Source organism: Muscardinus avellanarius, assembly GCF_963383645.1.
Source record: "Muscardinus avellanarius genome assembly, chromosome: 15".
Lineage (NCBI taxonomy): Eukaryota > Metazoa > Chordata > Mammalia > Rodentia > Gliridae > Muscardinus > Muscardinus avellanarius.
Window position 1 is genome coordinate 69,120,527 of NC_137801.1, and position 17,163 is coordinate 69,137,689.

Sequence of the window (17,163 nt, forward strand, 5' to 3'; positions counted from 1 at the left end):
CAGAGATAAAATGCTCTTAAATTCAATCCCAATACCACCAAAAATAAATAAATCAAAAGGCCTATATCTGGACTTGATGGTGAATGCCTGCAATCCCAGTACTTGGGAGGCCGAGACAGAAGGACTGCAAATTCAAGGCTGACCTTGACAATTTAGAGGGACTCACAGCAACCTAGCAAGACCATTTCAAAACAAAAAAGCCAGCCATAGTATGCCTGTAATCCGGGTACTTGGGATGCTAAAACAGAAAGATCACAGGTTGGCAGCCAGCCTCAGCAACTTAATATCCTCCGCAATTTAGTGAGACCCTGTTTCAAAACTTAAAATAAGCTGGGCATGGTGGTACACACTTGTAATCTCACTAATTGGGAGTGTGAGACAGGAGGCTCCGGGTTCACAGCCAGCCTCAGCTACTTAGGCCCTCTGCGACTTAATGAGACCCTGTTTCAAAATAAAGAATAAAAAAATAGGGCTGAGGGTGTAGCTCAGAGGTAGGTAGAATGTGCCTGGGTTCAATCCCAAGTACAGCAAAAAATGAAACAAAAAAAAAAAAACTTCGAATGCCCCTGAATTAAATCACCAATAACGCCAGGCGTAGTGGCGCACGCTTGTAATCCCCGCGCTTGGGAGGTGGAGACACGAGGATCGCGCAGGTTTGAAGCCAGCCGCACTGGCTTAAGAGACCCCGTTTCCAAATAAAATGTATAAAATAAGTCTGGGAGTGTAGCCTGGAGGCAGAAGGGTTTCCAGGAATATCAGTGCCACCAAAAAAAAAAAAAAATCACCAATAACACACACACACACACACACACACACACACACACACACACACACACACACACACGGAGGGCCGGCGTTGTAGCTTGGAGGTAGAATGCCCCTAGGTTTTATCCCCAGTACAAAAAAAGTTTTTTTAATACAATCCAGGGTTCCTGGGACTGTGAGTCTCTTAGTGTCTGGATCGGTAGCATCAGCATCACTCGGGAACTCAAGACAAAAGCAAGTCCTAGGCCCCGCCAGGCCTCCTCAGTCACAGATGACGTCTGGTAGCATGCCGAGATTCCTACCGTTAGCCCTTTCTCCTCTCTCCTCCTTCCTCTAAATCCTGTTCTTTAAGTTAGACAGTTACCTTTACAGGGACAGTACCTGAAGTGGCCCAAAGCATGTACATCTGAGCTAGACACGCACAAAGCTCAGCCCACCTTACCACTTACACACAGCACAAGCCGGCCAAGCTTCCTGAGGCTTCTGTGGTTCAGTCTCCATATCCATAAAATGGGAACCAAGAGCCGGGCACACCTGGAATCCCAGTACTTGGGAGGCTGAGGCCAAAGAATTGCAGGTTCAAAGCCAGCCTCAACCACTTGTGAGGCCCTCTACAACTTATACCCAGCCTCAAAATAAAGAATAAAATAGGGCGGGGGGTATACCTCAGGGGTAAGATGCCCTTGGGTTCAATCTTTAGTACTGAGGGAGAGAGAAAGAGGGAGAGAGAGAGAGGACAAGAGGAGAGGGGGAGAGAACAAGCCAGGTATGGTGGTACATGCTTGTAATCCCAGTATTTGGGAGGTTGAGGTTGAGATAAGAGGATTGCAGGTTCAAGGACAGCCACAGCAAGTAATGAGACTCTCATCAATCTAGTGAGACCCTGTTTCAAAATAAAAATTAAAAAAGGGCTGGGGGTATAGCTCAGATGTAGAATGTCCCTGGGTTCAATCCCCATACCACAAATAAGGAAGGAAGGAAGGAAGGAAGGAAGGGAGGGAGGGAGGGAGAGAGAGAGAGAGAGGGAGAGAGAGAGAGAGGTGTAGAGAGAGGTGTCTGTGTTTTGTTGGGGTAATCTAGATTAATCCGTGCAAAGCACCTAAAACAGCTCAATAAGGGGAAGCTACTGTCTGAAATTGCCAGGCTCCCTCCTGCCTTCCAGCCTTACTCATTCTCCTTGGAAAAACCACTACTTAGCCCTCCACCTACAACTGAGGGCCTGGCTAACCCCCTTGGGCCCTCACGGCATCTTTGAAAGTGATACTGTCCCATCTGGGCAGAGGCAAAGTAAGGTCTAACGGGGCCAGGAGGACTGAAGGGAGAGAAAGGAAGCAGGACAGAGCCTAAGTGTGGCCTCCTGAAGATTGCTGGGTGGGCAGGGGTGGAGGCCTGTAATTATGGAGTGTTTCCCCCTCCCTCTCCCAGGACCCTGCAGAAGCAAGGAGTGTCAGAGATGTCAGCAGGGGAGCTGGGCTGGGATCACCACCAGCAAGCCTAACTACTCCAGGCTCTGCCTCAGCCCACCAGGTCTTCCTACCCCCACAGTTCTGCTGAGAACCTTTTCAACACAGGAGGTAAACAGAGGGCCCAGAGGAGCCAGACAGAGGGCCAGGGATGGGGGTGTGCCCTCTCTACAAACACTTTGCCCTAACATGTTTTTTTAGAGCCCAGGGACATGCTACTTTGAGCTACACCCTCAAGCCCTATTTTTTATTCTTTATTTTGGGACAGGGTCTCACTGAGTTGCAAAGGGCCTCACTAAGTAGCTGAGGCTGTCCCCAAACCGTGATCCTCCTGTCTCAGCCTCCCAAATGCTGGGATTACAAGCATGTGCCACCATGCCCAGCCTAACATAGGTTTCTTAATGCCCAAAGGAAGAAGGGAGGGATCTTTTTCCTAATAACCTAATTTTGGGGAAAGAGCAGATAGTCAAGCATGGTGTCTTCAATCTGGGGCCAGTGTAGAGGTTAGTATATAAGCATCCCAGGCTTCTGCAGCTCGGAGTCTTTTTTTTTCTTTTTTTCTTTTTTTTTTGTGGAACTGGGGTTCCTGGGGTGAGGTCTACACTCCCAGACCTATTTTTAATTTTTTTTTAATTTGGAAACAGGGTCTCTTAAGCCAGCAAGGCTAGCTTCGAACTTGCGCTGATACTCCTGTCTCCGCCTCCCAAGCTCGGGGATTACAAGTGTAAGCCATCACACCCAGCTGCAGCTCGGAGTCTTAATGGAGTTCAAAGGCCACCAGTAGGGGTGTGGTGGAGGGCAGCTGCCCACAGAGTCCAGCCCTTTCAGCCTCTCCACCCAGGTCTGCCAGGCAGGATGCCAAGCGCCAACTGGCTCTGAAGGCTGGCTGAATAGCTAGCTGGTCTGACTCCTGACCTCCGAGTTCTTCCTTTGTAAAATGGTCATAATTGTACACCTACCTTAGAGGGTCGCTAAGAGGGTTACAGGGTCAGCACCGAATTGCCCGCGTTCAGCACATTTGCTGTTGTTGGCTCCGTGCATTCAGATAGCAGTATCTTGCAGCAGAGCCTTGACTTTATTCTCAAAAACTGGGAAAGTAGGCCTGGAAGGACCTCCTCCCTCCACCCCAGAACCCCAATGAAGGCAAGGAGTCCAGGGTCCCGGAGCCCAGGGCCAGCAGCAGCTTTGCCTTCAGTCGTCCACCCGTATCTCTTGAATCTCTTCCTCTGACAGATGGGGCCCGGAGTCCGGAGCCGTAGGACAGGGGCTGGAGCCGGGGCTTTGAGCGTTCCGAGGCAGCCCTAGGTTGCACAAGACTCCCGGAGACAAGGCTCCAAGCGAGGCTACATCTGCGCGCATCTCCTCCACGTCGCGCTTCAGCTTGGCCCGGCGGTTCTGGAACCAAGTGATGACCTGCGAATTGGCCAGGCCGAGTTTCGCAGCCAGTCCGTCGCGCTCCGACGGCGCCAGGTACTTCTGGAAGACGAACTGCCGCTCCAGCTCCAGCACCTGCTGCGCGGTGAAGGCCGTGCGAGACTTGCGCCGTCTGCGGCCGGTAGGGCCCGGGCCCAGCGCTGCTGGAATCGCCCTGCCTGCAGGGATTGAGCAGGAATCAGGCTGTAGCCGGGAAGGAAACACTGTGGTAGGGTCAGGTCAGTGGGGCAAGAAAGAGATGGGGACCAGAATCGCAATACCTTACAGAACAGAGCGGTCAGACAGGGCCTGGTGAAGGTAACCGGGCCTCCCTAGGCTGGGCCGTGCAGGGCCCAGCTTACACTTCCTTAGGCCACCGGGGATCTCTCCGCAAGCCCAAAATAGATATGCAGGAAGGTGGGAATGCTGGGGCCCGCGCCCAACCCACACCAAAGGCTCCTCGCGCCCCCCAGGAAGAGCGACTCGGAGCGCAGCTTGGAGAGCAGAGCCTCCCTGCCCATCTCTTTCAGCTTCGCCCTAGACATGGCTTGCTCGCTCGCTCGCTGCCTGTGGCTCAAATCTTTTGTCTCCTACTCTTCGGGACGTTCTCTTTCGAGTTTACCCGCCTACAACGACGGGACCAGCGGGTGGTTCGATTCTCGGTCCCGCGGTCCCTGCCCGCAGCGCGGCGCCTCCCGGAGCCGCAGCAGAGTCTGGGGGCTCAGGGAGAGGAGGGGAAGAGCAGGGATCCGAGCCCTGGCTCGTGGGCTGAGGTCAGGCACGGACTAAGGTGACCCGGCAGCGGGCAGCGGGCAGCGGGCAGCGGGCAGCGGGCAGCGGGCAGCGCGAGATGAAGGTTTGGGACCGCGAACCAGGCAGGGGGAGCCCGCGGCTTTGCGCGCGGCGTACCTTCCGAGGGCTGCGGAGCGCGCCCGTCCAGTCCGCGGAAAGTTTTACTAGTCAGCTCCTCCAGGGCGCACAGCGGCGACGTGGGGTCGCGGCCCGGCTCTGGAGGCTGTGGTCCCGAGGGTGCTCGAGGGACCAGGCGCGGCCCGAGAATGTCTGCGATGCTGAAGGGTGTCCGGGGCTGGCGTCCCGAGTTCATGGCCCGCTGGGAAGTGGCGCCACCCGCCGCGCTCGGCTCCGCCGCCGCCCGCCGCCGACTCCCAACCCCGGCCCCAGCCTCGGGCCCGCCCCCAGCGCTGGAGCCCCGTGCGCCCCTCCTTCTGCGCCCCATCTCCCCCTCCCCAGTGCCGCGGTGGGTCTGGAGTCGGTGGCGAGCCTTACTTCTACGGGGTGAAGGAGAAGTCTGCGATCAGCCCGCCACTCCAGGGCTGCGGTCCTACCCGCCCAGCCTCCTCTCTGGCTCAAAAATCGTGGGCCATAAAATTGCTTTCCTTGGCCCCAGTGGCTGGGGATTTGCCAGGTCCCACGGACGAGGGCACTCTCTGATTGTGCTACAGTCCCTGATCTCGGCTAGGCCCTCAGTGTCCCAACTTGGCCGCCTCCTCTTCACCCAATTTGTCACAGGCTCTTAAAGAGGTCCTGGCTGCCGCAAGTGATTAGTGTCAAAGGATTTCGGGGACCTGAGACTTGGGAAGATTTGGCGACGGTGTGCACACCACAAAGAAACAAGGGCAGGTGAGTGGGCCTGAGTCTGCCCTACCCTGGCTTAGAGGTCCCACCAGGTCAAAACACAGCAGAGAAGCAGCTGGGGACCTGGGCCTCAGCAGAGAAGATGTCTGGAAGCCCCAGCTGTTGCTGCCTGCAGCTGCTCCAGAGAGGTCTTTGCCACTAAAAACTGACCTCCTGCTCGCTCCGTGGGTCTATCAATCGATCTTTGCCCTTGTATTAAGCTCCTATAACTCAGGTGCACTTTTCCCAGGCTGCAGAGGCTCAGAAACAGCCAAGGTGGACAGCACCTTGTGACCAGGGTGGGTCATCCCAGTGGAAGACGACAGACTTCATGGACACACCACCAGCCCAGGCACAAAATCAGAGGCCTCGTCTGTTCATTCCTGCTTTATCTGGGTCTGTCTCTTACCCACATCTAACAGTAAGTCTTGCCTGTCCTTCCTAGGTCCCACTGCAGATAGCTGGCGGCCTGGAGCCCAGAGAGGAAGCCCCTCCACTCTCAACATGCAGCTTTGTTGCCAGAAACTGCTGTTGTAGTCTGGGGGGTTTTGTTTGTTCGTTTTTGGACAGTACTATGAAGAAACAGACAGATCCCTCTTGGACTGCCCATTATGCTCCCCTCCCTGTAGACCTCTGCGTCTCCCACCACCTCTGCAACGCCCCTCTATGTCTCTATTCCCTAGGGCAAGCAGGCCCTAGGCAATCCTCAGCACCTCGGCCACAGATTCCTTCAGGAAGACAGGAGGCTCCTTTAACTGGGGATCTTCTTGGTAAAGGGCTCCCTCCAACAACATCCTAGATTTTAGACACCCAGACCTCCATATAGATCCTTTCTGGCAGCCTGGGCAACACACTAGAAATCTGATGGGGCACTGCTGGGTCAGAGAGCAGAGCCAGGCCATGGGTGGAAAGCTGAGCTGTCTCAGGACCTTGTTAATTGGTTATTAATGGTGAGGCTCTGCTCTGGGCCTCAGCTCTCAGCACCATCCTTGTGGTTTCACTTAATCTGCAATTAAAGCAGATCCCAGGAGGCAGCAGGAACTGCCCTACCGCATCCCAGACATGTCACCAAGCAGACACTGCAAGCTTCACTCATGCATCCGCTGAACGGCTTTTATGTCCATCTCTACCTCTGCTCTCAATTACTGCTGTGGGTCTGTGTGGAGCGTGCGGCTCTCCTGAAGGGCCTCTGCCTCCCTCCCCGCCCACCTCTCCCCCACCTTCTCTTCTCTGCAGCTGGGTACAGGTAATGGCATTGAGTGGTCCCCAGACATGAGTTTGGGGGAGGAAAGGGAGGTGGAGTCTTGTAAAGAGAAGATGCCTGAGACAGCAGAGGCCCAACATCCCTGCAGCCAGGGATTCCTCCAGACTCTCCAGAGGCCACAGAAGGGGGCTTTTCCCCAGTGAAGTGTCTGCAACGCGAGCTGGGGCGAAACCGGATCCTCGGAGCGGGGCAGGAGGAGGGTGAGTGATTAATGAGGGAGATTAAGAGATTAAACTTTGGTTCTGGTCTTGAGGAGGGTGCTCAGCGGCCTGAGAGATGGCCCCCAGCCCGGCTGGGGCGTGGGTAGCTCTGCGGTGGCTGAGCATTTCTCTGGGCCATGGTACCTCCATCTGGGTGCTCCCTGTTCCTGGAGGAGCCACGCAGCCATGTGGGGACAGCAGTTTTCCTTTCCAGTAATTTTTAGAGGACCTCTCAAGTCTCTTCGAACTCTTTGGATCCCCCTTAGTGTCCTGACAGTCATTTCGGGGTGCGGTGGGGCTTGCTCCCTCCCCTGTGGAGACCCTCACGTTCCAACCACCGCTCCCTTGGGAGGGCAGCGATTACCATCTAAGGACACCTTCACCATTACCTCTGTTCATTCATTTTCCTATTCTCGCCCCCACCCCTACTGGACACCCTCACGCCCCCCCCCTCAGATTCCTCCACCCCCTCGGCACCGTTGTCTGCTTATCGAGGGATCTACCGCCCTGCAAATTCCTCTGAGTTCTGATGTACCCGGGGACTGGGAAAACTCTCAGAATAACCCCCTCGGTGTGGTGGCCAGGAAGGGCTATCTCAGAGCTGGCCATGCCCCTCTCCGCTCCACCCTTAAGAAAAAAGACGTGAGTCTGCGTGAGAGGGAATTTAGGGAGGAGGAGCCAGAGGCAGGGTGTCAGCCCATTCAGCACACTTCTGGAAGTTTATGAAAGAAAAAAAAGTGACCAGGTGCAGGCTTGAATTTTGGTTTTGTTGCCCAGCGTGGTGGCGCATGCTTGTAATCTCAGCACTTTGGGGGCTGAGACAGGAGGATCAGGGTTCACGGACAGCCTCAGCTACTTAATGAGGCCCTCTGCAACTCAGTGAGACCCTGTTTCAAAATAAAGAATTAAAAAATGGGGTAGGGGGTGTAGCTTGGGGGTCAAATGACCCTGGTTTCCATCCCCAGACCAGCAAAAAAAAAAAAAAAAAATTATTTTTGCAGCGGGGAATCTGTGAGCTGCTTTGCGCCCTATTCGCTGGTTCTAAAGGAGCTCTGCGCGCGGCCACCGCCGCCGGTAGAGTGTGCGCCTGGGATAGAGTGCGCCGCGGGGAGCGGATACCTACTCTGGCAGCTCCGTTCTAGGAAAGTCTTTTTTCCATCTCATCCCTCCCCTCGAGCCCTGGGAGAGAGTGTCCAGGCGGAGAGAGGGCGAGTAAGGCGGCGGGGCGGGTGGGAACTCGCGCCCTTCCCAGCAGCACCGAGCGGCCTGGGCGCCGCGGGCACCTCGGGGCCGCGTGGCTGCCGCCGCAGCTCTCTGGGTTCCAAAGATCGCTGCGCTCCAGTGCGTTTTACAGCCGTGCTTGCGATTCGCCAACCCAGGCCGGGACGGAGACCCAAGCGACCCCGGGGTCAGGGTGGGGGGACTGGGCCCGCAGGCCAGGGCCAGCTGCGCGGAGCCCACAGCTGGTCAACATCAGCTACCCTGGGAGACTGGGAGACGCGGCGCAGCTGCTTCGACCTCCACGCTGGCGGACTAAAGGCCGCGGCGCCGCCCTGGGTCCGTACCCAGCGCCTTCCTGCTCCTTAGCCTCTAGCGAGTGCCATTAAAGGCCTCTTCCCGGCGGCCGGCCTGGGCCTCCGGTCTCAGGGCCTTGTTTCCCTTAGACTTCAGGCCAGTCTTTTATGTGGATGAGTGGACTCGAAGCCCCAACTCGATCGCCTTTGGAGACTCCCAGGGCCCGGCACCCCGAAAGCCCCCCGGAGGGCTTCTACTCTCTGGTACCCCAACCTGCCCCCGCCCCTGCCCCAGCCACTCCTAAAGAATGCCTGTTGGTGCACAGACACTTTGATAGTAACCTGGGTGCCTCGTGCTCACGTGGGCCGCAGGGTTTAAACTCGGAAACAGTCATGAATTAGAAACCTCCATTGCATCAGCAACGAAGGTCTAGAAGCTCCGATTCTGATTTTGACGGGGATGCCCTGGAGGTGAGGGGGGCACCGGGAGATGGGATGAATTCCCGGTATGAGGCCCTGGAAAATAGCCGGTGGCTCCGTAATACCCCTTCCTGGGTACCGATGGCCTAGTACTTGAGCGATCCTTCTCAGCACCTTCAGCCTCTCCAGGCTCACCTTCCTGTTGGCCTTACACTCTTCAGTGACCACCCTTGAGGGGCGGCGATTTCCAGGAAGCAGATTGTGGCTCCCCGCAAAAAGCTCCAGGTTTGAGCTCAGCACACTGCCTTTTCCCCATAACTTCCTATCCTCTACCACCCCCTCTTCATCCACCAAAACTTAACTCAGCCCTCAACATTACACAAAATGACATTCTTAATAAAGGCAGAGACTAGCCGGGCATGGTGGCACACGCTTGTAATCCCAGCATTTGGGAGGCTGAGACTGGAGGACTGCAGTTCCCAGACAGCCTCAGCTACTTAGTGAGGCCCTCCGCAACTCAGTGAGACCCTGTTTAAAAATAAAGAATGAAAAATAGGACAGGGGGTGTAGCTCTGAGGTCAAATGCCTCTGGGTTCCATCCCCAGACCCCAAAATAAATAAATAAATAAATAAATAAATAAATAAATAAATAGGCGGAGACTCCAGTCAGCAGCATGGGATTGGGGGAACATTTATTTTGGTAACAGGAATGCTGCCCAGTCATCTGCTGGCTTGTCCCAGATTCGTAAAGCCACACTTGCTCCCTTCACAAGTCTTTGCTTTGGCCTCTCCCGGTTGGCTGTCCCACTCAGAACAAGGATACTGGCTGGTTTAGCGCCAGAGCCCAGCGTGGATGGCCAGCCTTGCACAGGGAATGTCTGCAGAAGCCATCACTGCAGTTCTTGCCTTGATCTTTCCTTTTGGTTCTTTGAAGTTCCTACATCAGCTCCCTCTCTTCCTCAACTACCCTTTCCCCACTCAAAGGGACAGCCAGACTTCCATCTGTGCCATTTCTGCCACCCCACCTCACCTTCTTTTTGTTTTGGTGTTTGTTCTCTGGGTACTGGGGATTGAACCCAGAGGGCACTCTACCACTCCATTAAGCCCCAGTCCTTTTTGTTATTTTGAGACAGGGTCACGCTAAATTGCCGAACCTAGCTTCAAACTTGCTATCCTGTGGCCTCAGCTTCCTTAGTGTTACAGGTGTAAGCCACTGCCCATTTTTTAGATTTCTTGCCCCTTTCAATCCTATTGCCCAGGTTATAGAACCAGAGTGCAATTCTCTGGGTTAATAATTTAGTAGAACTGGGGATTGAACCCAGAGGTATTCTACCTCCGAGCTACACCCCCAGCCCTATTTTTCATTTTTTCTTTTGAAACAAGGTCTAAGTTGTGAAGGTCAGTAATACCTGAGGCTGGTCGTGAACCTGCCATCCTCCTGTCTCAGCCTCCCAAGTACTGGGATTACACACGTGCAACACCACGCCCAGCTCATAAATACTTTTCTTTAATGGCCAGTTCATCCTTGCCCTCTTCTCCCGGAACTGAATTAGGACATGTCCACACAAGTCTGTACTATATGCTGTAGCACACAAGGACAGTGAGCGCTGCCCTCTGGAAAGCATTCCCTTCACCAAAAAGCTGGTGTGGGCAGCTGGGCTTCAGTTAGCTTACTTTCTGAATTGTATTTATTTATTTATTTATTATTTATTTATTATTTTTGCAATACTGAGAGTGGAACCCAGGGGGAGTTTGCCTCTGAGCTACACCCCAGCCCTATTTTTTGAGTCTTTTTATTTTTATTTATTTATTTATGTGGTACTGGGGATGGAACCCAAGGGCATTCCACCTCCGAGCTACACCCCCAGCCCCATTTTTTTAATTCTTTATTTTGAAAGAGTGTCTCACTGAGTTGCAAAGGGCCTAAGTAGTAGCTGAGGCTATCTGCAAACCACGATCCTCCTCTCTCAGCCTCCCAAATGCTGGGATTACAAGTGTGCACCACCACGCCCAGTTTAGTCTTTTTATTTTTTGAAACAGGGTCTCACTGAGTTGCAAAGGGCCTCGCTAAGTAGCTGAGGCTGTCCAGGAACCGAGAACTGCAATCCTCCAGTCTTGGCCTCCCGAATGCTAGGATTACAAGCATGTGCCACCACACCCGGCTTACTTTCTGAATTTCACTATGGAATCCTCTTGCCCTCACCCTTTTTTGGTGTGGTACGGAGAATTGTTCCACTCTGAGATACACCCCCAAGCCTGATTTTACTTATTTGGAAACAGGGTCTCACTAGGTTGCTGAGAGCCTTGTTAAATTGCTGGGGCTGGCTTTGAACCTGAAATCCTCTTGTTTCAGCCTCCCAAGTACTAGGATTACAAGCGTGGGCCACCATGCCTGGCTCTTTCTTTCTTTCTTTCCTTCCTTCTTTCCTTCCTTCCTTTCTCTTTCTTTACTTTTTGGCACTGGGGATTAAACCCAGAGGCATTTACCTCTGTGCTAACCCCCTCAGCCTGATTTTATTTTTTATTTATATTATTTATTTACTTATTTATTTATTTATTGGTGGTATTGGGGTTCCTGGAATCCCTCTGGGCTTTGCTCCCAGACCTATTTTATACTTTTTTATTTGGAAACAGGGTCTCTTAAGCCAGCATAGCTGGCTTCGAACCTGTAGGATCCTGTCTCCGCCTCCCAAGTACTGGGATTACAAGAGTGGACCACCAAGCCCAGTTTACCTTTTTATTTTTTAACTTTTTTTCTTTTTTTGCAGGTCTGGGATGGAACCCAAGGGCATTCGACCTCTGAGCTATACCTCCTGTCCTATTTTTTATTCTTTATTTTGAAACAGGGTCTAAGCTGCAGAGGGCCTCACTAATTAGCTGAGGCTGTCTGCGAACCGCAATCCTCTGGTCTCAGCCTCTCGAATGCTGGGAATATAAGTGTGTGCCACCATGCCTGGCTTACCTTTTTATTTATTTATTTATTTATTTTGGTGGTACTGGGGTTCCTGGAAGCCCTTCTACCTCTGGGCTACACTCCCAGACCTATTTTTACATCTTTATTTGGAAACAGGGTCTCCTAAGCCAGCGCGCACGGCTGGCTTCGAACCTGCGCGATCCTCCTGTCTCCGCCTCCCAAGCACGGGGATTACAAGCGTGCGCCACCACGCCCGGCCTACCTTTTTATTTTTAAACAGTGTCTTATTAAGTTTCCTTATGATCCTCCTGTATCAGACTGCCAAGTACTGGGATTACAGGTGTGTGCCACTGTGTCCTGGCTACCTCTCTCTTTTGCAAGACATGGAGGCCCCTGGCAGTAAGAGCCCCGCCCCCGTGGGGTGGGGGGGATGGAACCAGGGGCATTCTACCTCTGAGCTACACACCCAGCCCCTATTTTTTATTCTTTATTTTGAAACAGGGTCTCACTGAGTTTGAGAGAGTCTCATTAAGTAGCTGAGGCTGGCCATGAACCACAATGCTCCAGTCTCCCAAGTACTGGGATTACAAGTGTGTGCCACCACACCCAGGGAGAGAGGCCCTTCTTTACAAGGGAAGTAAGATAGAGTGTGTGGTAGGAAGAAGAGAGATGCTTTTTTAAAGCTTTTATTTCAAAAAATAAAGCCACAGTTAATTTCACATAAATATCTGGGGAGGGAAGGGGAGAGGCATGGGGTGGGGCTTGGCCCCTACCTCCGCTTTTCTTTTACACTGTACTGTAAAAGCAAAGGAGATGGCTGAAGAAAGAACATGGGAAAGAAGTAGTCAGTGGGCAGCGCTATCATCGGAAGAGCCCCTCAGCCCACCTTTGTTTTGCTTACCTTGCCGAACCAGCGGGAGAGCCATATCTGCTTCATCGTCATGTGATCAGGGAGAACTTCATTGTCGAAGAGGAGCTGTACCTAGGACGGAGATGGAACGCTCCTCTTTGGTCTAGAACCACCCCGGTCCACTTTATCCCTCCCTTCTTAACGCCTTCAAAAGAGGAGATCAACCCACTGAGGAATCACTCACATGCTGTGGATTTAGCATCAAGCGGTGACATAGGACCCTCCGGAGATGGCGCACCTCAGCTCTCACGGAACATCGGACATACTTGTTCTAGGGGCACAGAGGGGACAGAAGACAAGGTGCATAAGGGAAGGGCCATGGGGAGACACAGTCTTAATAGAGATGCTCTCCCTTCAGCCCCTCTCACCTGTAGGACACTTTTATTCTTGTCTTTGCCAGAACTGGGGGGAAACAAATACAGGTTAGGGAGCCCCACCTTGACTCCTCTCTCCCACCCAGAGTCACTGAATACTCCCTCCAAGAGAATGGCCATTGCCTGGCTGCTTGATTCTCCCCTCCCCTCACGCTGGGTTATCAGCACCACCGTCGCCTCACACCACCTCACCTCACCTCCCCCTCACCTCAGCCGCTCCAGGCATAGGCTCAGCTGCTCATCGTAGCGATAATAGTGGGCTTTAGAGTGGTCGAAGCTGCTGAAGGGGAGGCCAAGGTTGCTCAGGGCTGGCTCTGAGAAAACAGGGCACTGAGCAGGCTGGTACGGGTCCCATAGCACTCTCTCCCCAGAACGCAAACTGGGTAGAAGGAATACTCAGGAGGCTTCGTTTTTACCCTCCCGCTGCCAGCTGCCAGGGACGTACCTTCCCCACTGGGCTGAGTGACCCTATCCAAGCCCCTTGACTGGTAGAACTCTCGAATCCGTTTCTCTTCACCTGAGTGGGGAGTATGGGAATAAAGTATAAGTCTTCTTTGTTCCTTTGTTGTTGAACTCTTAAACTATGTAGTTCCCACCCAAACCTTTGTTGTCTCAAGCTGCCACCCGGCAAGACAAGTCGGTCACTCACTGTCTTGCAAACCAGGCACTAGTTTGTACACGATGTCCTGCATGACCCGGTCCAGTTTGAGGTTGAGCAGCGGCTGTGTCTCGTGGATCTTGATGTTGCACATGGGGCAGTACTTACTGGTTTGGAGGTACTTCACGATACAACTCTTGCAAACTGCAGGAAGACAAAGAGCAGACTTTCAGGCCCCGAGGCACGGGATGGGTGGGGCAAGCTGCGCAGAGGGTTAGGGCCTGGGAGAACGGGGCAGGATCCGGTGCACTCACAGGTATGAAGACACTCAGTGATGGTGGTGGCGTCCACAAAGTAGCCGGCGCACAGGCAGCAAACGATGTGCTCATTCAGGTCTTTGATCTTTACTCGGACCTCCTCCTGCGGACACACCCTCTGTCACCGACAGGTCCTCGTCGGTTCTCCCCTCACCCCAGCCCACCCCACCTCTGGAGCCTTCCCAGCTCGGGGCTCGTCTCTGTCATCAGACTCCACCGTGAAGCCCAGCGCCCTGGGCTGTCAGCAAGGGACTAACTCCCGAGGGCTGGCACTTCCCCTCCGCCCAGCAGAGGGCTCCGCGCACAGCAGGGGTTCCCTTCACGTGGACTCGCCTGACTCTCCTTTCCCAGGGCGGACAACGCGACGTTAGCCGCACAATGCGCAGGCGTCCTCGCCCGGAGTTTGGCAGCCCGACCGCGACCGCGCATGCGCACCGGGCACCCTGTCCCTGCGCAGGCGCACTGGGCGCCCGTCCAGCCGCCGCCCGTCCTCTAGCCCACCCGGGTTCGCACCGCCAGCGGACCACGGCAGTAACCCCGCCGCCCCTGCACCTCGTTCCGTAGCGGGTCCATCTTGTACACTGACTGGAGCTGGTTCCGAAGCCTCATCGCGATCGCAATCTGGCCCCCCTGAGGAGACGCCATCTTAAAGGCTGATCCCGGCCTGCCACTTCCGGTGCCGCCTGCGGGGCGGGACTTGTCTCCCAGCAACGAGGGTCTAAGTCTGTTTGGATTCGCTCACACTCCGTGAGGCCCCGCCCACTTCTCTCACTCCCCCGTGCGCTCACCTGAGCCCCATGGCCCCTCCCCCTCCCCTGTCCGCGATCAGGGGAGTGGGGGTGTGTGTGGGGAAGGGTCCCAGCTCTTAGATCTCTAGAAGTCTTCAAAATAGACCCCACCCAACCTCAAGACTAACTTTTGGAGTCTGCGAAAGACTGCCCCCTTCTACCCCCAAAAGGCCTGGCGGTCATCGCCCGGTATCGCCCAGGGACTTCAGCCTCCGGCGACTACGACCCCGCTGAAGAAGCCCCTCCTGGGTCCTCTCCTCCAGAGGCCGCCTTGGTGGGCTGACTCGTCCGCGCTGCGCAGCTCACACGGATGGCTGGCCTTCTCCTAGCTTAGCTGCGCGAGTTTCTAGGGGCTTTGCGGAGTCTCGGAGAGGGTGCCGGGGCGGGGTGGGTGGGGAGGGAGAGACCCCCAGGGACCCGGTTACGATCTTACCCCCCCCATCCTCTCCTGCTGCCGGGGAATGGGGGGGCAGGCCCTGGTTAATGATGATGATTTAATCATCGGCGCCTGCGGAGGCCTGGGACAGACTAATGCAGAGCAGATGCCGAAGGAGGAGGGGAGGACGACTAGGACACTGCCGCACCGAGGGGCGAGTGCCCGCAGGAGCATAGGCCCAGCCCCACACTTGGGAGCGAGGGAGCCGGGTCCGGACGCGTGCGCTGCCATCCCTGGGTCCTTAAGGTGAAATTCAAAAAGAATTGAGTTTACTTTGAAGTACTGACCCCAAGTGCAGTTGGTGCAATTGGAGATTCGAGGAGGGGGCGATCCCAATGGAGACCTCAAAAGGCTTTCTGGAGAAAGTGGGACTTTGGGCACATTGAGACATGGAATTGCGGGGAGAAGTGATGAAAATAGAGCCAGCGTGGAAGGGAATGACCAGGAAAAGACAGGAAGGAAATCAAGACGTGGATTTGAAGTAGGGTGCGCTGGCCTAAACTGGCCATCTCAGTACTTGGAAGACGGAAACGGGAGGACTTCAGGGTATGGCCAGCCTCAGCAATTGAAGACGATCCCCAGCAATTTATCAAGACCTGTTTCAAAATAAAAAGGGCTGGGGATGTAGCTCGAAGGTAGAATGCCTCTGGGTTCAATCCACAAAAGATGTGGATTTGAGGTTGGTGATAGAAGCTAGAATTAAAGGAATTGGGTTTTATAGCTTGAGGGCAACAGGGAACTAGTGGAAGTGGGGGCCTGGAAGGAGGGTGAAGTGTTACCCTATGAATGCAACAAAATGTCTACATCTCTTTATAAGGAACTGACATGGATAAGCAACAAGGAATTATGAAATTAGTTATTTATTAACCAACTATTTATTTTAACCACCTATTTCTAATAGCCACTGCTTACCTCCCTGGTTGAAGCCACCATTCTCTCTCCTCCTTGACTGCAGTGCTTCTTGATTGCCCTCCTAGCATCCACCTGTGCCCTTCTTTAGCCTGTTCTCCACACAGCAGCTCAGAGTGATTCTGATAAATCCTGAATAAAAAAGGACACGGAGTTTTGCTGTTTATTATTTTGATTGTGGTGATAGTTTCATGGGTGTATACATATATTAAGATCTATCAGATTGTACATACTTTAAACATCTGCAGTTTGGATGTTAATTTTACTTCAAGAAAGCTGTTAAATATGAAACTGAAAAATAAATTTGCTTTTTTTTTTCTGTCTAAAACCTTTAGTACAGCTGGGCATGGTGGCACACATTTGGAATCCCAGTACTTGGGAGGCTGAGAGGAGGAGCACAGATTCTCTGCCAGCCTCAGCAATTTATTGAGCCCCCCTCAACTTAGTGAGACAATGTTTCCAAAATAAAAAGAATAAAATAGGGCTGGGGATGTGGCTTGGAGGTAGAATCCCCATGGGTTCCATCATCAGTATCACAAACACCACCACCTTTGGTATGCCAGCTGTAGTGGTGCATACCTATAATCCCAGTACTTGGGAGGTTTAGGATCACGGGTTTGAAGCCAGCCTCAGCAACTTAGTAAGGCTTCTCAGTAATTTAGCAAGACACTGTTTCATAAACAGGGCTGGTGCCAGGAGTGTAGCTTAGAGATAGAATGCTTCTGGGTTCAATCACCAATACCACATAAATAAGTAAATAAATAAACAAACCTTTGGAAAGCTGGTCCATGGTGGCACATGCCTGTAATCCCAGTACTTGGGAGGATCACAGGTTTAAAGGCCAACATCAGCAACTTACTGAGACCCTGCTTCAAAATAAAAAAATAAAATAGGGCTGGGGGTGTAGTGGGAAAGTAGAATGCCTTTAAGTTCAACCTCTAGGACACATACACAAATACAAGAAGAGAAGGAAAAGGAGAAGAAAATAATCTGGAGCAAGAGTCAGAGGTAGCTCTGTTGTAGAGTGGTACAGGGCCTGGGGTTATCTCCAACACTGCAAAACAAAACCTAGAGAGAGAGAGAGAGAGAGAGAGAGAGAGAGAGAGTGTGTGTGTGTGTGTGTGTGTGGCTATACCCGCAGCCCTATTTTATTTTTTATTTTGAAACTGGGTCTTACTAAGTTGCTGAGGCTAGCCTTGAAGTTGTGATCTCCAGCACCACCACACCCAGCTAGAAACAAACC

At 53.3% G+C, this 17,163-nt stretch overlaps 2 protein-coding genes across 2 annotated transcripts; both read right to left on the minus strand.

Moving 5' to 3' along the window:
• Window positions 1-3,419: 3,419 nt before the first annotated feature.
• Window positions 3,420-4,746, minus strand: LBX2 (ladybird homeobox 2; the record flags this gene model as incomplete). Its single annotated transcript, XM_080711732.1, has 2 exons — window positions 3,420-3,820; window positions 4,551-4,746. The coding sequence occupies 2 exons, from the start codon at window positions 4,744-4,746 to the stop codon at window positions 3,420-3,422; spliced, it is 597 nt and encodes a 198-aa protein (XP_080567858.1).
• Window positions 4,747-12,357: 7,611 nt separating this feature from the next.
• PCGF1 (polycomb group ring finger 1) lies at window positions 12,358-14,432 on the minus strand (the record flags this gene model as incomplete). Its single annotated transcript, XM_080711901.1, has 9 exons — window positions 12,358-12,405; window positions 12,490-12,570; window positions 12,683-12,769; window positions 12,867-12,900; window positions 13,081-13,186; window positions 13,318-13,389; window positions 13,522-13,674; window positions 13,785-13,890; window positions 14,340-14,432. 9 exons carry the CDS (start codon window positions 14,430-14,432, stop codon window positions 12,358-12,360), a joined length of 780 nt encoding a protein of 259 aa, XP_080568027.1.
• Between the last annotated feature and the right edge of the window lie 2,731 nt (window positions 14,433-17,163).